Source organism: Rhagoletis pomonella, unplaced genomic scaffold (assembly GCF_013731165.1).
Source record: "Rhagoletis pomonella isolate Grant_MI unplaced genomic scaffold, Rhpom_1.0 Rhpom_scaffold_00008, whole genome shotgun sequence".
NCBI lineage: Eukaryota > Metazoa > Arthropoda > Insecta > Diptera > Tephritidae > Rhagoletis > Rhagoletis pomonella.
The window spans coordinates 10,153,933-10,180,421 of record NW_023458562.1 but is presented as its reverse complement, the minus strand read 5'-3'; the positions used below and the strand labels follow the sequence as shown (position 1 = coordinate 10,180,421).

Below are 26,489 nucleotides of genomic sequence, written 5' to 3'. Positions count from 1 at the left end.
TACAAAGCATTAGATTTAATTGACAATAGTCAAACTACATAACATAGGTCTATGCTTCTACAGAGAAAGTACAAATTTAAGATCGATTTTAAGCATGAACCAAAAATATAAGATCACCTAATCAAAGAAGCAAGAAAAACGTATATTTCTGAGCGTTTTTGACATCTGCCTAAGAATGAAAACAAACAAAGAAACGAAAAAGGCGCGGTGATTGAGTGCGATTAAATTGGTATTTATTATAAAATATGCAAAGTGAAACTTGATGACAATTAGCAAAAAAAGCTCATAAAATGTGGTTTTCATGATTGAAAGTGTTTTACAATCGCATATCATTACCACGGGTCGATTTTTCAATGCCAAAGTTCTGGCCACAAACGTGCACCTACTTTTCACGCAAATTTACGCTTTTGGCAAACCAAACATACGCACGAACTTGTTCGAATCACACAGCACTTCATTTTATATCATAAATATGTAATAAACCAAACAAAAAATCACTACGAAGAGGTAGAAGACGGTGTAAACAAAAGCGAAAAACGTCAAAAATGCTACGAAAACATTTTTATGAAAATGGATTACAAATACAACGATGGCTGATTAGGTGATCTGTAGTCGTTGGTTCATGGATTTTAAGCGGTCGTTATTCATATATCCACATACATACATACATATTACTCTTCACATCAATTCTGGTCTATTACATGCGCCCCACGCTTTTCATTTTCAATCTCATAAATTTCAAAATCAAAATTTATCGAAACAAATTCTGTGGGACTGAGAATTATTATTTTCTACTTTTAAGTCCATTTATAATAGCGCTGTATATTAAAACGTTTTTTTTTTAATATTATTCATTGTATGTGGATATATGAATAACGACTGCTTAAAATCGATTTCAAATTTGTACTTTCTGTAGAAATTTTAGGTCTATGTTATGTAGTTTGACTATTGTCAATTAAATCTAATGCTTTGTATTGCATGCGCCCCACGCTTTTCATTTTCAATCTCATAAACTGTTTATAATGACTTTTGCTAAAATTGCAAAATCAAAAGTTATCAAAACAAATTCTACGAGACTGAGAATTATTATTTTCTACTTTTTAGTCCATTTATAAAAGCGTTGTATATTAAAATTTTTTTTTTATATCATTGATTTTAAACTCTTTAGTCTTGTCTATATAAAAGTGCCAGGTTGACCGAGCTTTGCCCGGAGTGCATATACTTTTTTAAGTTTTCAAGATTTGGATGGCTTTAAAAAAATATTTTGGAAAAAAATGGATTTCGATATCTATTAAGTAAATTCCTTATTCTAAAATTTAGGTGGCAAACCCTATTCCGAAATAGGGGGGAATGAATGGTACATATCTTGAGCGCATATGTACTGTGTATACATACACTGAGGGAAAAAAATTTTAGAATTAAAAACAAAACATGCTAAATTAAAAAAAATACGCATATGAAAGAGCACCAACCCAAGTCGTTTTAAATTTGATGGTAATTGAACCCGGACCTCTTGGGCGCAACCAATTGTATCAAGCGTCTTTGCACACTCAGCTACAGCCATACATGTAAACGTGCTTTCAAATGTTGAGTTTGAATCTACATCATAGCGCGCGATTAGTGCATTATGTCATACCATCCCTGCAAAAAATTGTGCGACTAATCTCTAAAGAGAGTATTCCGAGATTACTCTCAATCGGGTACAATTGGGCATTAATTAGTCGCAACTAGTCTCATACGGGTGCTAATGGAGGTCAATTAGTCTCGACTCATCCCTTATGGGTATAATTGGAGATCAATTAGTCCCCAACTCATCTCTAACGGGTACTATTAACGATTTAATGATATGTACGCACTTAGTCAATGAAATTTCATGTGCGGCGTTGGCACACAGAGAGAGTATTCGCCTAACAAAACTGAGCAACCCGGTTCGAATCTCAGCTGGCGCAAATTTTTATTTTTATTTTTTAAAAGTGACAAGTCGCTTTTTATACCTTTTCGGGTATAAAGGTGAACAATTAGTCTCTTCATAGGACATGCTCGAACAAAAGCGATCAGTTCATTCCATATAAAGAGATCAAAAGTGGTATTAGTCGCATGCTCCTTTGCGATTGCTCCCGGAGTCATCCCGGATTAGTCCCATTTTTTGCAGGGATGTATCTGTGTATGTGTGTATGTGTTGTCACCGCTGTGCATGATTTTTATCCATATTACATATGAAAAGCATCCGAGACGTGCAAAACGCCATCCCTGAAGTGAAAAATGCTTAATTTTAATACAGGCGTATTTGAATTGAATATTTCCATATGTATAATGGAAAAATTCATTTCGTTAACACTTTTCACTAGATTTAAATACAGTATTTTTAAATGGTAATCAAATAAAATTTTTTATTCTTACAACGCATTTTTTTCTCAGTGTAAAAAAATGTTGATTGAAATTAACAACATAAAATTTTGTATTACATAGAAGCGTGGCAACCCTGACGGAAAATATTTTCTGACCAAAGTACTCAACAATACCTTTCATTTGGTATCCATATTGCGATGTTTCAGATAAATTGTGTAGAATTGAAAACAAGTGGCAACCTTACACTATCATTCTAAGGGATAAGATTTTGTATATAGGAAAAGCATTGTTTAAGGACCTTCTCTTGACACCCATAAATAGTAATATTTTACCCTTTTTTTAACAAAAAATTAAATAAATATGCGATTCAAAATACGTGGCAACCTTATTAAAAATATTTTTGAATTAGAAATCTTTAAAATACCTTCCATTTGATACCCATATTATGATGTTTTAATTGATTTGTAACTAATTTCGAATAGGTGGCAACCTTATACGAGTCCACTCGGAGATAATGCCTATTCAGATAACCTTAAAATCCAAAACATTATCTGTGTACAAAATTTCATAAAAATCGTTCGAGCCGTTTCCAAGAACCCTATGGATATATATATATATATATATATATACAAGAATTGCTCGTTTAATGTACTAAGATTTTGCAATAGATATTAAAATAATTCAACGATATTAGGGCGACCTCTACCTCTCGCACCAACGAGGTTGATATGAAGACTTTATAGGAACCTTGCAAAGCTTTTATAGCTGTCTGGACACACAAATTGCAAGTTGATAAAAGCGTTGTACAAAATTTGAGATCGATTTTAAGCGATCGTTATTCATATACCCACATACATACGTATGTACATACATATATCACTTTTCATATCAATTCAAGTCTATTACATGCGCCCATATATGCAATACTTCTATATTGGCAGTAAGCTAACTTCCCAATGTGTAAGCATTCCGAAATCAAAGAGAGACAGTCTAGTACGGTTTTTGTGTATGTATTAGGGATGTTTCGAATGTCATATTTTTCCCAGTCGCGAATGCGAATACGAATGTGCGAATGCGAATGCGAATGTTAAGTCATCGTTTTTATTACTTAACAATTTTGTAAATTATTATAACATTGAACGAGTGCTTAACCTATACATATATATGGGCATATTATATTTCAAAAAAATTAATTTTGCTGCCTTTTCTCCCATAAGGCGATTTCTTAGAGGCTCGTGTATAAGGCCAGCTGCACTAAAAACATTGCTCACTTGGAACGGCGGGTGGAGCGGTCAAATATTTGCGGCCCAGATTTGTCAATTCGTCGTATTTTTGTTTAGTTTTCCACCAATCGAGAATATTTTCAATGAGATGAACCCGTTTTTCTTTAAGATAGCCCTTCAATTGAGCTTTTATTTCAAATTTTTCAATGTCTCCAGATTTTACATCCGAGCCTTTGCTTTCGCTGGAGGAATCTAAAATTGTTTTTAGGTTGCTTATACGACTTTTAGCAGTATTTGTTAAAGGTCCATCAATGTTGCTTGATATACTACTTAACCGTTTAGCGCCTGAAGCTAAAAGCCGGTTATTGCCCGCACCCTGGTTAGACAGATTTAGAGCCATTTCAACAGCATTAGAGTGGACACTCTGCCCATGTACACATTCGCATTCGCAAAATATTCGTATCAGTTGATGCGAATGCGACTGTGTAAAATGATGCGAATCATTCGCTTAACGAATGCGAATGCAAACATTCGCAACATCCCTGGTATGTATTGTGTACGTGAGTGCAGTTTTTATTTATGTGTTGTGTATATGTTTATTTCTAAACGTATGTTTTCCTTCTCTTTTGTACGGTTTTATTGATATATATGATATGATTACATATATGCATGCGCCCAACGCTTTTCATTTTCAATCTTATAAATTGTTTATAATGACTTTTGCTAAAATTTCAAAATCAAAAGTTATCAAAACAAATTCTATGGTACTGAGAAATATTATTTTCTACTTTTTAGTCCATTTATAAAAGCGTGGTATATTAAAAAGGTTTTTATTTTATTTATTTTCTACTTGTTAGTCTTGTCTGTATAACATTTTGCAATAGATATTACAATAATTCAACGATATTAATAGATTGATGCACACATCCATATACATATGTATGTATGTACATACATACGAGCACCAATTAATTTCATTTAAAGAAATGGGGTGTCGTCCATTTCCGCTGTAGCGTACGTAGTGCATATGGCGACTTCTACCTCTCGAGCCAACGAGGTTGATGTCTAGACTTTATATGAACTTTGCAAAGTAGAGCTTTCATAGCTGTCTGGATACACAACATTGCAAGCTGATAAAAGCTTTGTACAAAATTTGAGATCGACTTTAAGCGATCGTTATTCATATAGCCACATACATATGTGTGTACATACATATATTACTTTCCATATCAATTCAAGTCCATTACATGCGCCCATATATGTACTACTTCTATATTGGCAGTAAGCTAACTTCCCAATGTGTAAGCATTCCGAAATCAAAGCGAGACAGCCTGGTACGGTTTTTGTGTGCGAATGCGAATGCGAATGTTAAGTCATCGTTTTTATTACTTAAAAAGTTTGTAAATTATTAGAACATTAAACGAGTGCTTAGCCTATACAGTGTTTTAATCTTGTAGTCAAAGTTCTAAATGGGCATATTATATTAAAAAATAATAATTTTGCTGCCTTTTCTCCCATGAGGCGATTACTTAGAGAATTGATTCCCAAAGTGGTCCATGTGGACCCCAGGGGTCCACGGAAGACTCGACGGTGGTCCACGGTGACGTGAAAAAAATTTGGTGGTCTATGAGTTGTAAATGGGGGTCCACGAAAATTTATCTGGTTTCAATGTAAAGAACCAAAATGGTTGTTTGATAGCCTCTTTATTTAACTTTAATTTTTATGAGTGGTGTATAGTGCTCTTGACTTACCGTCACTTTGTGTTTTAAGGCCACCTGCAGACTAAAAAGAACGGGATGCTGGTATGACAATGAGTGAAGCGCGGCGAAATTTGCTGGCGGCACTTGCGTCTTTTCAATGGTACAGGATAGTATGCCACCATTACCTTTGTTGAAGAGATTCTATTATGTTGAGTTCCCTGAGACTGAATGCTGGTTTGATTCCATCGCTGAGACCGGACTCACACATTGTCGAATCTTCACTGATGGCTCAAAAACTGACCCTGGGTCATGATCTGGGGTCTTTTTCGAGGTTAATGGAGATAAGCTTCACTTTCCTGTGGGGGAATGTGCTTCGGTCTTTCAGGCTGAGATAATTGCAATACTCAAAGCCATGGACTACGTGGTGGAACATATGTGGAGGGGAAGGAGTTTACGTGACTGCAGTGACAACCAAGCTGCACTTAAGGCATTGACCAGCCCTCTATTTAAGTACTTCCAAACTAGTTCGGCAATGCAAGTCTCGACTAAAATATGATGGTGAACATAACGAGGTTGTTTTACTCTGGGTGCCAGGTCACTCTGGGGCACCTGGTTATGAGACATCTGATCATTTGGCCAGAGTTGGCTCAGACCACGCATTCCTCGGTCCGTAACCAGTTTTAGCACCACCTTCGGCAATCGAAGCCACCATCAGAATCTGGGTGAATACTTCGCTCAGAAATGACTGAGAGGCATCGAGGGGATGCAGGTGGGCAAAACTCATGTTGCCTTCAATCTCACAAGGTCTATCTAATTTTTTGCTCTCACTGAGCAGACGACACTGCAGACAACTTGCTGGACTGCTGACTGGTCACTTCCCGTGGCACTAACACCTGACTGTGATAGGTACGGTGACCATCCGTCCTTTATTTGAAAGGACAGTCCTTTATTTTAACCCCCTGTCCTTTATAATTTTTTTAAAAATAAAGGACGCCTTTTGTCCATACACTTAAGGGTTTTTATTTAATAGGTAACCTTTGCACAATCTTTAAAGCACAGGGAAAGTTGTGGCCAGGATCGTGTTGCACACTGAGTTTCCAGTTCCATTGAAAGAGAATAGTGGTTCAAAACTGGCATTTAGAGTTCGTAATTCACTGGAGCCTTCGTTTTTATACCCGAGCGCACTTGTGCACAAGGGCATATTAACTTTGTTCACATAACGGTTGTTTGTAACAGCCAAAACGAATCCAGATAGATATAGGCAAATGTATACATAAATGCCCAGAATGAATAGCGTAATCGATTAAGCCATGTCTGTCTGTCCATCCGTCTGTCCGTCTGTGCGTCTGTCCGTCCGCCCGTGTACACGATAACTCGAGCAAAAATTGAGATATCTCAACGAAATTTGGTACGTAGGTTTCCATTTATCCAAGGTAGGTTGGTATTGAAAATGGGCGAAATCGGACTGAAACCGCGCCCACTTTCCATATAACGGTAATTTTCAGATATACGAAAACTGCGATATTTTAGTAACAACACAAGATTATGCACTCAAAATTGATATTTACAATACATTTTAGACGATATTAAGAATATTATTCATTTTTGGAAAATATGCGTAGCCACGTCCACTTTTGGTTACATGTGTATAGCTTGGTAACCGCTGCACCAAATTCTTCCAAACTTGGCACAGCATACTAAATGGCCGAGATTTTTTAAAATCGGACAATAACCACGCCCACATCCCATATAACGGTAATTTAGAGAAATACAAAATCTTCGATAAATCAGTAAATATTAAAGCTAATTTATTCAAAATTGATGCTTACAACAATTCTTTACCAAGGAATACGTTTATGATAAAATTTTGGAAAATGGGCACACCCACTTATGAACACATATATTTATCTCGGTAACCGTTCTATCAATTTGTGCCAAACTCGGTATGGTAATTGTGCTTGCCACATTAAAGCAAAACGTTGAAAATTATTGAAATCAGACTTAAATTACGGCCGCTTTTCATATAACGGTAAATTTCGAAATTTAAGGATGCTAATTTGCTCAAAATTTATACACCCCGGCTTACCATGTAGCGGTAGCATTCGTAAAGGTGAAAATCATATATTTAATACTTGCGCCGGGTATTTAATGTTCGAATCCGCCCGCACTTAAACTTTCTTACTTGTTTTCACTTAATTTGATCTTTTTTGATGAAACCTTATAATATTTGCAAGAGACTAGTTGAGTCTGAATTGTGAATTTTTATTTGTTTATATTAAATTTTGTAGGGCAAAATGCAGAAAAAGTGGCAATTTTGAAAAAAAATGTATTCTCCTGTTCCAGTTAATAAATGTTATATAACAAAGACTAGTTAAAAACATTTGTATTGTTCCCCAAAACGAAAAAATTATAAAAAAATGTTAAAATGTTATAAAATAATTTTCACCAAAATAATTTTTTTTTGGTTTTTTAGTAAAAATTGGTTGAAAAATTATGATTACGGTGGATTCCAATTTTGAACCACTGTGTGCAGGCTTCGGCGTGCAGCCAAGGATGGCGAAGTCCTTGAAATGGATTTGGCTTCATTTTTCGGAATCGGTTAACTAACTGGTAAATATTTGATTTAAATTACAAGTTGTATGTACGTATTCCAAAATCATTTTGAAAAAAATGTCCTTTATTTTACGTTGGTTAATATGGTCACCGTAGTGATAGGCATAAATGACAAGTCCATTTGCCCGTCTTGCCTTGAAGAAGATGAGACAGTGGAACACTTTTTGTGTTTCTTGCTTGCTTGCTTATTTGTCGTCGATTTTTTTAAACTCGTTCTTTTCACTATTATCAGTTTCTGAATTAAAAGTTTGGCGTCAAAAGCTTGGCGTTTTGATGTTTTAAGTTTTGTGTTTTAAAAATATGATAAATGTTTTTCGCCTCACTTTAAAACTCGGAGCGATAAAAATAAAAATGATGCCATTAACACAAATAAACTATTTTACATATACTCCACGTGCAAAGTCATCAGTGAGCCGAACATTTTATGAGTTTAAGGAGAAGATAATGTAAATAACGCTAGCGCTCCCAGTGCTCTTAAAAAATATAACCCTTCCGAGAACACAGGAAAATATTTTACTTATATTTTGGCCACTCTGAGTTTAGTTTTTGGATTCATCCGGGATGCAAATTTACATTGTTAGATCTAATTTTCACATTTAATTTTTTTACGAGCTTTGGGAATATTTAGAAATGTATCAGCAGGGGATCCACCGAAACAAGTAAATTTTTGAAAGGGGTCTACGAGAAAAAAAGTTTACCTCTGACTTAGAGGCTCGTACATAACGCCGGCTGCACTAAAAAATTGCTCACTTGGAACGGCGGGTGAAGCGCTCAAATATTTTCGGTCCAGATCTGTCAATTTGTCGTATTTTTGTTTAGTTTTCCAACAATCGAGATGATTTTCACCGAGATGAGCCCGTTTTTCTTTACGATAGGCCTCCAATTAAGCTTTAATGTCACATTTTTTAATGTCTCCAGTTTCTACATCCGAGCCTTTGCTTTAGCTGGAGGAATCTAAAATTATTTCTAGTTTTCTTATACGACTTTTAGCAGTACTTGTTAAAGGCCCATCAATGTTGCTTCATATACTACTTAACCGTTAAGCGCCTGAAGCTAAAAGCCGGTTATTGCCCGCACCCTAGAGCCATTTCAACAACATTGGTGTGGACACTCTGCCCATGTACACATTCGCATTCGCAAAACATTCGTATCAATTGAAGCGAATGCGAATGTCGAATGCGAATGTGTAAAATGATGCGATACATTCGCATAAAGAATGCGAATGCAAAATCAAAAGCTACTTTATAAAACCGCGCACATTAAAAAGTTTTTTTTCTTATTTATTTTCTACTCGTTAGTCTTGTCTGTATAAAATTTTGCAATGGATATTAAAATAATTCAACGATAATAATAGATTGATGCACACACATGCATATACATACGTATGTACATACATACGACACCAAGTAATTTCATTTAAAGAAATGGCGTGTCGTCCATTTCCGCTGTAGCGTACGTAGTGCATAGGGCGAGATCTACCACTCAACCGTAGAGGTAGATGTCGCCCTATGCGCTAGACTTTTTTATAGGAACTTTGCAAAGCAAAGGTTTTGTAGCTAAAATTGGTGTCTGGACACACAACATTGCAAGTTGATAAAAGCATTGTAAAAAAATAAAAGCGTTGTAAAAAACGGCTTTCAAAATATGCAGTAGTATAGACTAGCCAATATCGCTTGCTTTGCGGCTTAAAACACTACTAACGATGAAAATCAATGGATAAAGAAACAAGTTTGCAAGGGTTAAGTGAAAGTGCAATAATTTTTTGTATGAAATACTAGCAGGAAATAATGTTATTCATACGCCATATCGTACATGACCGTATGAGTAACCTTTTCCCTGTTAAAGTTTGAATTTTTTTCTTTTGCAATGCAAACTGAAAATGAAAATAATGACTGAATGACCTTATCTAAAAAAAACGGTATAGAGATCCGTAATCTACTACCCAAAATGAATTTTACGTGTCTCGGCGTTTTTTGTGTAATTTTAGCGTCCTTACAGTGTTATCATCAAAACTTAGCCATAGCAATGCAATTTGTTTATAAAACTCTTGGGAGGTAGAGCTCGACAAAGCTCGTAATTCCTCATTTGTAACGTAGGATACCAATAAGAGTACTTCAAAGGCCCCAGAAGGCACGCCATTTTTGGTAGCATTAAGGGTACCATAATATACACAATTAAGTGAGTGTATTTTTTATAGATACACAGGGATTAGTCCAAGAGAACAGCAGTGCCCAACGCAGCAACAGTCCGGACTGTTCTTCACCGAAAGGCGAGCATGAAAGTATTCGGGCGGGTTATGCCTGTTTCGACATTTACGGGTCTCATCTGCCGCGAAGCGCGTTCGTTGTTGTTTCCGACAGGGTGGGTGTATGATGTATTTCGGAACGAATTTCCGTCATCCCTTGTCAAATTGGGTTTGAAGACAAACCGGCTTCGGCGTTGTGCCATCTTCAGTGTCATTTTTCGTTCTGCATAATTTTTGTTGGTTGCTCGTATTTATACTCCTTGTTAACTACCTCTTTCTTTTGTTAGGTACGTCTTTTTGATTTTGCAGTGTTTGCGATGCTCAATAGGTAGATGAATTGTTTTGGCTCGTTTTTGACGGCAGGTAGAAGTCCGTGATTTTTACCCACTTTGTTTTTGCAGTTGGTGTATTTCCTCCCAGGCCTGTCCTTAATATTTTGTTGTTGTCATTTGTCTTCTCGTACAGTAGTTTTAGAGGTTCAAACAGTACGTCCGATACAGTACTTATTTGCTCATTTATTATTTGTCCTTTGAAATTCTTCTGTTTATATATTTCCACATTTTCTAATATATTCAATCTTTGTCCGTGAATTTCCGTGGTTTGTCCAATCTCCATTGGTGTGCATTTATTTTTGATCATGTGATTCGCGAAAATCGATTCTATTGCAGCCTCTGGTTTTTGTTTTTTCTTATTATAATCCCTTATGTGTTCTCGATACCTTGTTATTATATTTCGCCCTGTTTGTCCTATGTAACTGTGTCGGCACTCGCAGGTTAACTTGTAAACACCCTGTTTATCTGGCGGGTCTTCCTCGCTTATTTTCTCTTTCAATATATTTCCCACTGTGTTCCTTGTTTTAAATGATGTCTGAATGTCGTACTTATGAAAGAATTTGGCAAGTTTGTAAGATGTCTTTCCTGAGTAAGTTGGAACTGCCCAAGGTTTTTTATTGTTTTCCTCTTTGCTAGTCTTTTTCGATTTTGTGTCCTTTCTTAACTTCTCCACCAGGCCTCTCCTATATCCGTTATTTTCCGCAATGGCATATATTGTATCCAGTTCCTTCTTGTAGTCTTCTTCTGTTAGAGGGGTCCTTTCAAGCCTCGTTATTAGTTGTCTAAATGCTGCATTTTTGTATTGCTGTGGGTGGTTTGAGCTACTGTGTATAACTGTATCTGTGGCTGTTGGTTTTCTGTATATTTCGAACTCTATCTTGTTCGTGGTATCGTTTATTTTAATTGTTAAATCCAGATAGTTAATCTTTCTTTCCTCTTCCGTTTCCATGGTGAATTTTATATTCTGGTGTTGTTTGTTGAGATAGTCTAGTATCTGTTTCTCTTTGTTTCCCTCTATTAGACATATTACATCATCGACATATCTCGCGTAGAATTTGACTCCTAGGTTGGTCGATAGGTTTTTCATATATTTCCCCTCCTTACCAGCTCGTAGGCTAGGCAGTTGCCAGAAATGTCCCTATGTCCAGGGACCCATACAACAGTCAAGGAGCATTTTGATGCCAGCAGGTTGAGAATCTTCGTGCATTCTATGGCTACTTTGGACGTTGTTCCGTTGGAATTGAGAGATTTGATAGCAGCCTGGCTGTCAGAATAGATAGCAATAGGCCGTCCTGGAGGGACGGAGGTTATAACCCACCGTTCCGCCTCCATTATGGCGTTTAATTCTGCTTGAAAAACACTACAATGGTCCGGTAAGCGAAAACTGAGGTTTAGCGCGAGTTCGTCAGAGTAGATCCCGCTACCCACTCTTTTGTTAAGGTTGGGACCATCTGTATATATGGCCGTAGACCCTGGGTTCAGGTCTGTGGCCCCTTCCCATTCGTTCCTCTCTGGGATCCTTGTGGAGAATTTGTTGTCTAAGCAGACTAGAGGAGTGGTATAATCTATCTGTCGTAGATTATCCGGTAGAGTTCTAAGTACTTTTGCGTGCCCGAATCTGAGGTCTCTCCACGGCTGGATTGTATTTAACCTGGCCGGACTGTAGCCTACTATACTCAGAAATTTTGCTGAATTATAAGCTTTCATTTGCCATTAGAGGCTAAATTGGTTAACGTACAGAATGCCATAAACGCGAGTTGACTAAAGTATATAAATAATCCACGTATCAACCTGTCGAAAAAAATAAAAATTTTCGATGCGGCCTCGAAGTCAATTATGTTTTATGGTGCACAGGTGAGGGGAGTAGACAAGTATGGGCAAGTGGAAAAACTGCCTAGGTACTTTATAAAGAAGGTTATTTTTTTGCCAACCAATACCCCAAATTAAACCTTGTGCTCACACATGTATTCCATAGCCCGATGTTTTAGCCTGAAAGCTAGTAGGCTCCCACGTATACTTGCAGTGGAAACTGTTCGCCCGGAGGCATACTGGGTTAAGAAGTGGCAAAGTGTGAACTCGTCCCCACTAACTGATTTTCCCTCCACAGCTTTTAATGACTATATCCCTAAATTCCTCGATAAGGTACTAGAGAAAGAATTCAGTACTTATCTTGATAGTGCTCTGAAATCTACATCACATGGTCTTTATCCGCAGCTTGTTCCACTAAAAACTCTCTATTTCTGTGACGAGTACTCTGCCTAAACAAAAAACATGATTTTCCGCACAAGAGGGGGTCTACTCAATCTAAATGTAATGGCCTTCACAAACACTTTATCAATATCTTGTCCAGTTTGTAACCTAGGAGAAGCGGAAAGCATACACCACTTTAGTGGCTGTAACCAAAAAAACTATGTCCCCTAAATGGGTTAAAGACCAACTGCATTTTGCCAATCCTGCCTTTAAAAATAAGAAACTTAATGGGTTTGGCCAATGATGGAGCCAATGTTATGGCTGTAGACCTGGGCGGGCTGAAAACATTATTGAGTACAGAAACCGATTTATTTTATATAAAGTGCACATGTCCCTCACTTCACCTTTGATCAAGCTACGCTTGAGAAAATTGCCGAAAAGCATTGAGACACTGTGCCGCAACATATATAGTTTCTTTTCCCACAGTCCAAAGAGGATATATGAACTGAAGGAATTTCAGGACTACTGTTCGATAAAACACGATGGCTTTCTCTAGGAAGCGTTGTGTTTCTTTTCCCACAGTCCAAAGAGGATATATGAACTGAAGGAATTTCAGGACTACTGTTCGATAAAACACGATGGCTTTCTCTAGGAAGCGTTGTGTTAAAAAAAGTTGAGCAATGGGATAGTTTGAAACTTTATTTTATTTATTTAAATTTTTCTGGAATTCTTGAAGTTAAAAAAAAATATATATTAAAGTTTTACATAGAGTTTTTGTAAATTTTAGATTTGATTTCAAGTGTGAAGATATAAAACTTTTACAAATGATGACACGAGCGAAGGTAGTTTCTAAAGAAGATTTACCAATTTTACCTCTTTTGTTAAAGTTTCCTCAGCTCTTAGATTGCGATCCTGGTATAATAACCACGCAGTGGAATTTACTGAGGCTAAGTGAGCTTGATATATCGGGCGATCTGGATGTTGATACGTTTTGGGAAAAAGTTTATTCTATTAAAAATATAGCTTCATGCATCGCGCCAATTTTGTTTTTAATATAATTTCATTACCACATAGCTTTGCGGCTGTAGAACGCAAATTTTCAAAGATTTCTTTGATAGAATCTAAACTGAGAAATAAACTTAAGATTGAGAGTATCAATAGCATAATGTTATGCAAGGAACTTGTAAACAAAAATGCCCCATACTATATGTCAGGGGTGGGCAAGGCTGAGGCCGAAAAGAGCCACATGTAAATTATAAATGCTATAAAGAGCCACAAAAAAACAACAAAAACAAAAATTTTATTTTTAAATTAAATTATTATTAGAAATGAAAAACATTAATTTTATTATTATTCTAATATACGTAAGATAGATATTCAAGAAAATTCAAAAGATCCCTTTGGCCAAATTTTCAAAATCCAAAATAGTACGCGAACAGAAAATTTGCAGAAACTTTCAAGTTAGACGAAAGTTAAAGTTAGCTGATAGAAATTTTGTTTGTATAAAATTGAAAAAGTAAGAAAACTAATCCCGAAGTCTTATCCTAACACAGTTCACTGACTACAAGTTTGCAAGTTTAAATAGTCGTATTTTACTATTTTAAATTCCAAACAGGGTTGCCACTTTACCACAATTGTGGTAGATCTACCACATTTTGGATAATTTTTCACTTCTACCATAACTACCACATATTTTAAAATATCTACCAAAATTTTACTGAAATAAAATTATTAGCCTAATTTGCCAAAATGTTGCTTTCATAAAAGTTAAACAGCAAATTTTCTACTCAATATGAATTTAAAAGTCATGAAAATTTATTGTGAATATTTGGTTAGTTGAAGGGCTGAAGGCGATGCCAAGCATTTAAAATTTTCTATTGCGTATATGAAGGATAAGCTGCATTTACACGAGGCGATTTTACTGGCGATAGGGCAGAAAATGTGCCTTTTTTGCCTTACAAGAGTGTGAATTTAAAAAAACGAATCACAAATTTTCTCACCATTTGCCTTTAATTTAGAATCAAACGCGAAAAGAGAAAGGGACCATGAAAAAGCGGTATTCTTTGGTAGAAATGAAAACACTGTAATACTTTTTTTTATGTCAGCCAGCTGTTCAATTTAAACTCAGTTTACCTAATCTAAGTTTAAACTGGCACTGAAACGCCCTTAAAAACTTATTGCACTTGTTTACATCACACTTATTATTAGTGACTTATGTTTGTTCTGAATTCTCAAATACACTAGCAGATAATCAGAGTTCCATCCAGAAAAAATCGTCTGACAAAAGTTGACCTACTACTTACTTGGGCCAAGCTATTTTTTGTTGCTTAGAAATTTGAAACATTATTTACACAGGCGATTGCAGTTTATCCACATTCGTATGCTATGTATTTCATGGCCGGAAAAATTTCTTTTTGGAAAATATTTATGTGTATGTAACACTTCTATTGTAAAAAGTTTACACATATTCTACAACACTTGGTTAGAGATCTACTACTGTGTTCAAATAGCTGATTCGAAACCATCAAATTCAATTTAGGGATTTGCGTAAATTCCATCCAGCTGTTTTCTTGTTGGCAAATTGCTATTGGCAAAAAATCTTCCAGCAGAAACTAGCAGCTTTCCCTTAAAATAAAATGTTTTGCTCTCTCAATTTCCCCTACTTTGCAAGTTTTTTGCGTACGCGAACACAAAAAGCTGATAGTTTTTATAACTTTCAATAATTATCCGGTACGCGAATGCAACTAATTGTGAACAGTATTTTGACTTTACGAATTTCATTGCAGAGTACAAAGACCCACAGTTATACGTTGTACCAAGAATTGAAAATATACGGCACGCAGCTGTTTTATTTTAAATCTGGTATTTGTTGCCGGAATTCAAGCAATAGCAAAGCTTTATGTTGCATTTCCAGTAGTACATAAATATATAAAAATAATAAAATAGAAAAACAACACAATGGAAAAGAACTTATTGAAGCATAACATGTACATTAGGGTGCCCATCGAAAATGCTTTTTTTGGAAATTTCAAGACCCTACCCCCTATTTTTATTCGATTTTATAAGAGATGTTTTTGCCTATTTTTATAGATTTTTTAAAGGTCATTTAGAGATCGCGAAATACGATCAGAGAGTTTTTGGATGACTATTTTTGATTCGATTTCAAAGATCGAATATGATCTAAGAAGAGAATATATAGGCCTTTAAAATTGTTTATAATAATCTATTTTTGGACTTGGCTTGTTGGGATTTTTTATCGGGTAAATTAGAAAAACTGCCCTTATTTCTCTTAATTTCTATAAATTTTACCATCGGTAATATCTACAATTTCTAAAAAATATGCAGTACTATCTAAAATTAAATCTATTTTCAAATAAACTGATACCTTTTTTATTGCAATCGCATAAAAATTGTCGAATTTAGGCAACTTTCCTTAAATACGGCCTTGAATTTATATGTGTGTATGTACCGGAATTTCAGATTTTTTGAGCAGTGTGACTAAGAACTTCATCAATATTTGTTCAAAATGTATATATACAATCGCTCTTTAGCAAAAAAGTGGGTTTTCAAGAAATTTTAGGAAAGTGAAAGGAAAGGCACCGCCCACTTTTATGATATATGCGTATCTCAAAAACTACTTGACCGATCTCGACCAAATTTGGTATACACATTGTGCTTAGCCTCCTATATACTGTCTTGAATATTTTTGAAATCGGACAAACCCTACTCCTCCTAAAATATAGCTAGCCTTGAGTTTTTTTGAAATTACCGCTATGTTGGTCAGCCCGTTGTTTTTGTCCGATTTCAAAAATTTTCAATATAGCGCTTAAGAAGCCCAAGCGCAATGTGTTCAGATCGGTCAAGTAGTTTTTTGAGATACACATATACCAACGGTGGGCAAACGCGGCTCTTTGAACCAAATGCGGTTCTTTGCTTAGCAAAGTCCGGCTCTTTTTACTTTCTCTTTGCTTAGAACATTTTGGCTCTTTTTACTTTTTAAAATACATGTTTCTTTGCTGGACATTCTTTTCCTTTATAGTGTTTTTTTTTTATTCTTTTTGAATACACATACGCAAATTGAGATCGGAACATTACCCGCAATTGTAGATTGAAAATTGGCTTTCTGACTTAATGTTCTTTACCGATATGATGGAACGTTTGCCAAAACTTGAATTCGTCTCTACAAGAATATTTCATCATTTTGCTAGGCTAGAAAAAAAGTTTTGCAGATTAAAAAAAAAATTGCCGATTTGAAATTATTTAAATGTACGTTTTACGTTGAATTAACAAATTTTAAATTTTTAAGCAGTTAATAGTTCCTGAATCCATCTATGTCAAGAAGTCTTTATATCGTTCCGGTACCTTCCCGTTACGTGTGGATCTTCGAATAGTGGTGTCGCCTGTATTATTCGTCTCACTTTCCGTTGTCGTCAGACGCTGTGGAAAATCATTCGTCTCGCGGGCTATGGTAGGTTTGTCGGCTATGGATTGATCTGCTAGGCTCGCTGAGGGCTTAAATGATGTTGCCTCGTACAGCGTTATCTGGTCATCTTTCCTTTGATCTGCTTCTCCCGGCTCTTCTGGCATTTTCTTTGAATGGATCACTCTTTCGCATACTTTTCTCATTTGGTCCGCATGCCTCTTCCACGTTCTACCGTCGTCTAAACGAATGTAGTATTGTAAACTACCCAGTAACTCTTTGACTAATCCGAATTGCCGCTTAGCGCTCGATAAATAATCGCGAACTGCAACTTTGTCTCCTACGAGGAATTGCTTCTTAGGTGGGCGTTCTTGGTCGCTTCTTCTGTTACTTGGGAGCAATAGTTCTAACTTGGATTGGATCTGCCGATCAAACATATTCATCGCGGGTGATTTTTCTGTTGCAGGGTGAATTGATCGACGGTAAGCCATTATAATGTTTGCCAACTCGCGAGTCATACTACTCGAAATGCAATTAGCTGATCGTAGTTTGATCTTTACCCTTTGCACAAACCATTCCGCTTGGCCATTTGTCACGGGGTGGTATGGTGCGCCTTGTTTATGTGTGATGCCGTTGTTTTTCAAGAAACTTTGGAATGCCTTTGAGTTAAACTGTGTTCCGTGGTCGCTCACGAAAACGTTAGGTAACCCGAAAGTAGCAAAAATATCTTTGCACAGTTGTATTGTCGTTTCAGTATTCATATTCGGGACGATATGTATTTCGGGCCACTTGCTAAACGCATCTACAAGTACGAATAAGCACTTTCCTAATACTGGGCCTTCATAGTCCGCATGGACTCTTTCGAACACCTTTGTAGGTGTTACCCAACAATGCCCTGGTGTACTCTTTTTCGGTTCTGCTCTTACCAACTGGCATGCGTTGCAATTCGATACAAAGTTTTCGATATCTCTGTCCATGTTGTGCCACCAACAGTATGCTCGACCAATACGTTTCATTTTTGACATTCCGAAATTAGCTGTATGTAGTTCCTGTAGTACTCGCTTGCGTAAGGGTTTCGTTATGTAGGCTATGATACCATGCAAAAGACAACTCTTCTGTAGCGTAAATTCCGTCTGTACTACTCCAAATCGGTCCTTTGCATCACATTCGCGACCAACTTGTGTACTTCCCGATCTGCTTTCGTTTTTGTAGTTAGCTCCTCTACGGTCACCGGCATGTTTTGAATTGCTTCGTACTCAATAATATCCACCTCTTCAATACAATAGTATTTTTCCGAGCAAGGTAACCTCGACATTGCATCGGCGTTGGTGTTCTCCACCCCCTTTTTGGTTTCATTGTACGAATATAGCGTAATGTTGCAACCTAGTTGCGGAACATGTTGGTAACCCTTTCTGCGGTGAAAATATCTGTGCGACTGCTTTGTTATCTGTAATTAAAGCGAATTTCCTTCCGAATAAGTATTGGTAAAATTTTTCACCCCAAAAACAATTGCATAAGCGTCTTTATCAACGTGACTATAAGCTTGTTGCGTTCTGTTCAACGTTTGGGAGGCAAACTGTATTGGCCTTTCCGTGCCATCCGCCAAGGTATGGCTCAACACTGCACCCACCCCGGTGGGGCTCGCGTCCACAGCTAGTGTAATTGGTAATTTAGGATCATAGTGGGTCAACACAATGTCCGATTGCATAACGTCTTTTATTGACTGTAAGGCATTTTCACATTTGGCATCCCATTGGAACTCAACTTTATTTTGCAACAGTCTATTCAGCGGATATAGCATACTACTTAGGTTTTTTACGAATCTCCCGTAGTAGTTAAACAACCCCAAGCAAGAGCGGACTTCGTCTTTGTTGGTTGACGTTTTCAGGTTTTGCCATATTTATCTATGAGATACCCGCAATACTCAATACGATCTGCTAAAAATTGTGACTTACCAAGGTTGACTCTCATATTGTGATTATCTAGACGGCCTAAGATTTCTTCCAATCGTTGAAGGTGTGTTGCATCGTCGGGTGCAGCAAGTTTGATGTCATCGAGAAAAACAGTAACTCCAGGAATGTCTCCCACCAAGTTCTCCATAAACCTTTGCCAAACCGCTGGAGCGCAAAAAATGCCGAACATCATCCTTGTAGGTTGGTATATGCCCCGATGGGTGCTCAATGTTAGCAGGGGCCGATCGTCCGCATGAATTTCCAATTGTAAATACGCCTTTGACAGGTCAATTTTTTTGAACTTTGTGACTCCTGCCGTATTCCTGAAAAGTTCGTCTATTTTTGGTAGTGGGTGTTCGTCAATGCGTAGTGCAGGATTCAACGTAAGGTTATAGTCGCCACAGATTCGCACTTTGCCTTCCGCTTTTTGTACCACGACTATTGGTGAGGCCCATTCGCTCTTATCCACTTTATCCAACAATCCTTCACTAACCTGCTTGTCAAGTTCAGCTTCTACCGCCTCCCAAAGTGGGAATGGTACTCGCCTTGATTTAATGAAATATGGTTTGTGGTTTTAAGTGTAACCTTACTTGTTGCCCAGCAATAGTGCCGATGGTATCCGAAAACAAGTTTGGAAATTTCTTTATGATGCTTTTCACCTGATCTTGCGGTTCATCTTGTGAAATATTCTTTACTACCACATCTGCGTCGATTTGGTCCTGGAAAATTTTCTACCAATTTAACTTTACAGTTCTAAGCTACTCTCTGCCTAACAATGATTTACGATCCGACCGCACTGCTTACCTTGTGTTCGTATTTGGTCTACGCTTGTTTCATTCGTCTTGGCGCAGTTCCGAATTTCGATCAAGCGTTTTTCTGCTGCTTCGTATGCTTTTGCAATGTTAACGACTTCATCCAGTGTGAGCTCTCTCTTTTCCAATAACCTTCCTGGGACCTTGGAGCTAATTCAAAAACACGTTCCGAATTTACATGCGACCCCTAACCTTTGTAGCGCCATGAAAAAAATCAGTGCGTGATTCCTCGGCTCCCTGTTTCCGTAAGTGGAATCTGTAATTCTCCAAAATCTCGTTGGGTTTTGGGCTATAATGCTCCTCCAATGTATTAACGATTTCCGTGTACGTAATGTCTTCTGGTGTACGTGGTAGGATTTTATCGCAGAGGACATCATTCGTTGCCGTCCCTATGTAATGAAGTAAGAATTGACGCTTTTTTTCATGGTCGCTGTTGAAGATCACCAGAGCTGTTTCAAACCGTTTCGCCCAACGTGACCATTTTGCAGTATTCGGGTAGAAAGCATCAAATTGAAAAACTGCCGCTGGTGTTACAGCCTCCGGTGTAGGTGCAATTTTTCTTTGTGCGCAAGAAATTTTCGACCGTTCGCACCTTACAACCTTACGTTCGTTACAACCTGTTACTTTGCTTGCTAATTGCGAACTGTTTTATTAGGTGCTTTCGTTTATGTTACCTGCTATATTTACATGATTGTGTTCTTATACATACATAGTAATGATACAACATACGTTTGCTTACTTTATAAACCCTTTTTTATGTAACTTAATTGAGGATGAATTCACAATATCCGAAATACTAATTTTTAAGAAAAGCGAAGAAGAGCTGGAGTTTTTGGAATTAAAAGAAGATAAGGCATTGGAGATGCAACATAAAACTTTGCCATTGCTTGAATTCCGACAACAAGTAGGTACCAGATTTAAAATATCCGATGTTTAAAACAGCTGTGTGTCATATATTTTAAATTTTTGGTACAACGTATAAATGTGAGTATCTGTACTCTACAAAATCAGCTATAAAGTTGCGTAAAATTACTACTTATGTGATTTTGTGAGTCTCAACAGTTTATTCGCCGAAGTCAGTTGGGAGGAACTGCTCTCTAGTACTGATGTCTCTGAATGTTTTGATACTTTCAGATCAGTAGTGCACGAAACGTGTATAAATAATATCCCTGTTCTCAAAAGAAAACCATACAAGCTACTATGGTACGCTATGCGTCTGAAGAAGCTTAAGAATCTTAGGAATAATTCCTTTAAAAAGTTTAAATCCACCAATAACCAGTTGTTTTATGACAAGTATCGCCAATATCTGAAAGAATTCAATTGTTTGATAAATTTTTATATAGAAACCATATTCTCAATTTCGAAAATAATATTCATTCAAACCCTAAGGCCTTCTGGAAATTCATAAAATCAAAAAAAAGGTTGCTCCACAATACCATCCACAGTATTCTTGAAAGGAAAATTTGCACGCAGTCCTCAAGAAGCTGATAATTTTTTTTGCTGATTTCTTCAAATCAAACTATGATTGTGAAGAAGACCGTTCCTGGGATGCTTTCTCATCTGGTTTTAAGTCCACATATGGTTTCGGATCACTGACTCTCCCAACTGATGATATTTCAACTGGAGTCTTAAAGCTCAAATCCTCCTCCCAAACGGTTGTGGATGGCCTCTCGGCTCTCGTGTTAAAAAACTGTGCTGCAATGGTACTTCCGTTGAAAATCATTTTTAATAAATCGCTGTCCTTGGGGGTATTTATTGATGCCTGGAAACTGCCATCCATAACTCCTATCTTCAAAAGCGGGAATAAAAATGATGCAACTAATTATAGACAGATCTCGAAACTTTCCAATGTGTCTAAGCTTTTCGAATGTGTGATCAAAGACAAGATATATTTTTCTGTTAAGAGTCTAATTTGTCCAAATCAGCATGGGTTCGACTCCGGTCGTTCTACAGTCACAAATCTGGCAGTTTTTAGTGAGTTCTGTATCGGTACGTTTTCTGCCGGATATCAAGTTGATTGTATTTACACCGATTTTTCTAAAGCCTTCGGTAAGGTTTCACATGCGATCTTGATTGACAAACTGGCTTCCATTGGTTTTAATTCTACTTTTCTGCAATGGCTTAAGTATTATCTTAAACGGAGGCACTGTTTTGTTACTGTGGACGATGCTCAATCAGGACCTTTTATTGCTACTTCAGGTGTTCCACAGGGTAGCCTTCTAGGTCCATTGCTTTTTGTATTGTTCATTAACGACATTGGTTCTTGTTTCTGCTTCGCTAATTTTCTTTTATATGCAGATAATCTAAAAATCTACTCAGTTGTTATGCACTCCGCTGACATGTTGAAACTCCAATCCGAGCTGGATAATTTATATTCGTGGTGCTTGAGCTCACATCTTTTTTTGAATATTAATATATGATTTTATGTTTCGTTTTCTAAGTCACGTAACTTACTAAAACTGGATACAGCATCTCTAATTGTAGCTTGCAGGCGGTAAATGAAATCAAGAATCTTGGCGTTGTCTTTGATACTAAACTTTCATTTACCAGCCATATTAATTTTTTTTATTTCTAAAGCTTATTCAATGCTTGGCTTTGTACGGCGGAATAGCTCTGAATTTTCTGATCCTTACACCTTAAGAGTTCTAAATAACTCCTACACTACTGATCTTGGAGTATGCAGCAATGATCTGGCGTCCTTTTCGCCTGTTTCATATTAATAGGATTAACTGAATTCAGAAGGTGTTCCTCAAATTCGGCTTACCTTCGGTACGCTTCTCAGATCCTATACCTTCATATAATGCGCGCTTATTGCTTATCAATTTGAAAACGTTGGATAAAAGGACGTCAATATTATCTTTAACTTTTATTTTTTGCATTGTCCAAGGAATTTCTGACTGTCTTTTGGAAATAATCAATTTTAATGTTTCACGGAGGTATCTTCGTGCCTCCTTCCCATTCGATGCTGACAATGTGAGTACAAATTATGCCCGTAATGCGCCCATAGCGTGGGCTCTTGATGAATTTAACCAGATTTCCAATTCTATCGACCTTTATTTTTCGTTGCCGAAAACAGCCTTTACTAACCTCTTAAATAAAATGCCCTGGTGTAAACTTTATTGTTATATAGTCTGTAAGAAATTATTGTTTCATACACTCAAAAAAAAACTTCTCTTAATTGAAGAAAGATGGCAATCAAAATGAAGAAAAATGGGAACGAAATAGCACTAAAGAAGTTTTATCCTCTTTTCATGCCCACCATTTCTTCAAAATGATAGATTACATCCACGGTTCCATATTTTCGTGTACGTTTTTACACATTCCAAAGAGAAATTACTCATTCGGGAGAATTTTTTACTCATTCGGAAGAATTTTCTAACTCAAAGTAAGGAAAGTTTTTCTTTGATCCAGAGATGGATTTTGGTTCAGTGTAGACCAATGTAATGTAAAAAATTAATGCATTAATTTTTGAAATAGAATGCAAATGAAAACTTCAATGCATTAATTCTGAAAAATGTAATGCTAATGAAATTGTTTTTTCATTAAATTATCCAAGCTAATGCTAATGGAAAAATTTTAATGCACTAAAATGTTGAATACTTTTGCTCGTTTGCATTCTTAAAAACCATTAATTTTTTTTCTAGTGAAATATAATAACCTCTTTTGGAAGGACTTGGAATACTTACTGATAGTTTTTTCAGCTTCATTATATTATGTGTATTTGTAGAAAAGTTCTTCTAAACATTGTTAGATGTTTACCTACTCTGATCTAAATCAATCAATAAACGGGTTTTTAGTTCCATTTGACAATGTGTTTTTACCTATTTAACGACAAATGCAATTGAACTTGACATAGTGAAAGCCAGCCTTAACGTCCGTCACTATCTTTTTTGACCTTAAAATGCTACCCTCAACGTCTGCAAAGAATTTTTACTTCAAATAAAATTAGTTAATGGGTTTTTAATGCTTGTTATAATTTTAATGCAATAAATTATTGCAATAGCATTCATTTACACATTTTAATGTTAATACAAAAAAAAATCATTAGCATTATTTCTTCGAAATTAATGCATTGCAGTTTTCATTTACATTACATATCAAAAATTAATGCATTAGTTTTTTGCATTTACATTAAAATGCTATGCATTAAAAAATTTAATGCATTTTTCACAACTCTGGTGTAGACTAATTGAATTGAATAAATGAATAAATGAAAATACCGTTCATTATTAGTTGCATTCGCGAACCTAATAATTATTGAAAGTTATAAAAACTATCAGCTTTTTGTGTTCGAGTACATAAAAAACTTGCAAAGTAGGGGAAATTGAGAGAGCAAACTGACATTTGATTTTGAGGGAAAGCTGCTAGTTTCTGCTGGAGAAATTTTTACCAATAACAATTTGCCAACAAGAAAACAGCAGATCAAAAACAGCTGGTTGGAATTTACACCAATCCCTAAATTGAATTTGATAGTTTGGAAATTAAAATAGTAAAATTCGACTAATTATACTTGTAAGAAGAAAGTAATTATTCGTTTAGTCAGTGAACTGTGCCAGGATAAGACTTCGGGATTAGTTTTCTTACGTTTTCGATTTTATAGTTTTAAATGTAAACAAAAATTCTGGCACAATGTTTTTTAGTTTCACTTTTATTTTAGCATATTTTGATTAAAAGAAAAATACTGATAAAAATAAAATTTTTCATAAAAACAGGGTTGAAATCTTAAAATTCCTGCCCGTAGTTTGTTTGTAAGTCAAATATGAGTGGCGTTGTGCTACTATGATAGCACGGCCGAGAAATCATAGCCAACTTATGTACAGTAGACGAAAAAATTATATCCGCACCAAATTTTGACAAGTTTTAAAATATTATTTTTGTTGTTATTTAATTTCGGTTAGTTCGATCTTTACCAACATCCGTATAAATACAAGTTTAAAGGCAGTGTCACACGATTGGGTATTTGCTAAAATTTGGTGTAAATCGTATCCCAATTTTTTGAACACCCAAAATATTTTGCACTATCCCAATCACGAAAATTTATTTATTGAAATTTTTCAATAGAACATCGCTGTATTGTACCAATATTTTGAATGCAAAAAAAAAAATTTCCCACTTTTTTACCAATAGCCCAATATAAAAGTTTACAAATCTGTACAAATGTACCAATCGAGTGACAATGCCTTAAAAATGTATGCAATTAAAAAAAAAAATCTACAAATTTTCGTTAAAATTTCGAGTTTTTTAATTAAATTCTAAGTATGCAGTTTTGTAGCCCATTGAATTCTAATAGAATAAAGTACACGTTTCAAATGGCTAAAAATGTCGATTGATTTTTTTAGAATTTTTAAAAGTTCGAAATTTCTACGAAAGTTTGTTGAATGTTTTTTTAATATTGCAAAAATGAGTGGTCCACTTGCAAACAGCGTTATGTGATTTTATAATATTGATCCATAAATAAAGTAAAAACGTCTACAACAACAAACAACATCCAAATTGTATATTTCTCTTTATTATCTGAAAATAGGGATAAACAAGAGCCTAATAACATTAAAAAACAATATGGCAATGTGGTAGTTTTTGCAAATTTTATATATAATAATTGAATATAGCGAGTTTTGAAACAGTAACTTTTACATAGCTATCTTTTTTGAAAGTGTATAAATAAGTATTATAGCGACTTTTGGCGACTGGTCAGAACCCCCACATCCCCGCCCCCCCTAAATACGGCCTTGTCAGAACTTATACTTATTAGGTACATAAAAACATATTACAAACTGACTGATATACATATGTGTCATGAGTTGAGGGAAACATGGTGTTACTTACAATATATGTTTGTATACAATATTTGAGGTAAAAATATATTCAGAATTAACTTTTTGATTAAATGTTTCTTTAACAGAAACTATAATATCTGAGAATCGTCTTACTCTAGAAAAGGCTACATGGGAAAGGCTCCCATGTAGAAAAGACTCCTTGGGAAAACACAGGGTTAGGTAGGTATAATCCAGCTTTGCACGAGTCTGGCCCCTGGGCTTTTTTAATTGTTATAGCAAAAGCTACTTTTATAGGGAACTGTTTTCTTGTCATTTTAAAGGGTACAGTTGGATCTGATGGAGTCAAGTTAATACGGGGAATGATTGCTGTATATAATGGTAGTAGAAAAGTACGCAAAGTTGGCAATTAGTAGTGAATTTCGTTTTGCGAATTCTAATGTATTTGCAGGAAACTTGGCATTTCAAACGAAATATTAAAAATTATACGTGAATTGTGTAATATATTTCATCGGTAAAATGTGCTTTATTTGAATATAAAAATAAACATATTGCACAAAAACTTATACTTCCAAATATTTCACACGTACATAAGCTACAATTTTTTTAATTTGCAAAGGAGCAACACGGGGCCACGGCTAAGGGAGCGGGTCAAAAGAGATAACTGCCAGTTTATCGAAGCTTTAATTATTGAATTATGTATGCGCAAACCACTGTCGTATACGGTGTACGCGATGCTGCAGTTACAATAGTGCTTCAGTACAAAATAGTGTGGCTTAACAATGGTAAATTAAAAACAAAAATAAAATTACAAATTTCTTTACTTTTTAATATTTGAATTGAGCTTTGTACTACGATTGTTTATTAGGAAATATTGAA

General features: G+C 35.9%; 2 protein-coding genes across 2 annotated transcripts in view; both read right to left on the bottom strand.

Moving 5' to 3' along the window:
• Positions 1 to 26,489, bottom strand: part of LOC118744151 (matrix metalloproteinase-14) — a 396,751-nt gene that overhangs the window by 282,938 nt on the left and 87,324 nt on the right. The gene's annotated exons all lie outside the window — the stretch shown is intronic.
• Positions 16,982 to 19,700, bottom strand: LOC118745066 (uncharacterized protein K02A2.6-like). Its single transcript, XM_036478602.1, has 3 exons — positions 19,684 to 19,700; positions 19,028 to 19,569; positions 16,982 to 17,529 (listed from the first exon to the last, which is right to left on the bottom strand). Exons 1-3 carry the CDS (start codon positions 19,698 to 19,700, stop codon positions 16,982 to 16,984), a joined length of 1,107 nt encoding a protein of 368 aa, XP_036334495.1.

Coding starts and splice junctions, on each gene's coding strand:
- LOC118745066 (XM_036478602.1), bottom strand. Junction 17,530..19,027: donor CAATATGAGAGTCAACCTTG/GTAAGTCACAAT, acceptor ACCCTGCAACAG/AAAAATCACCCGCGATGAAT.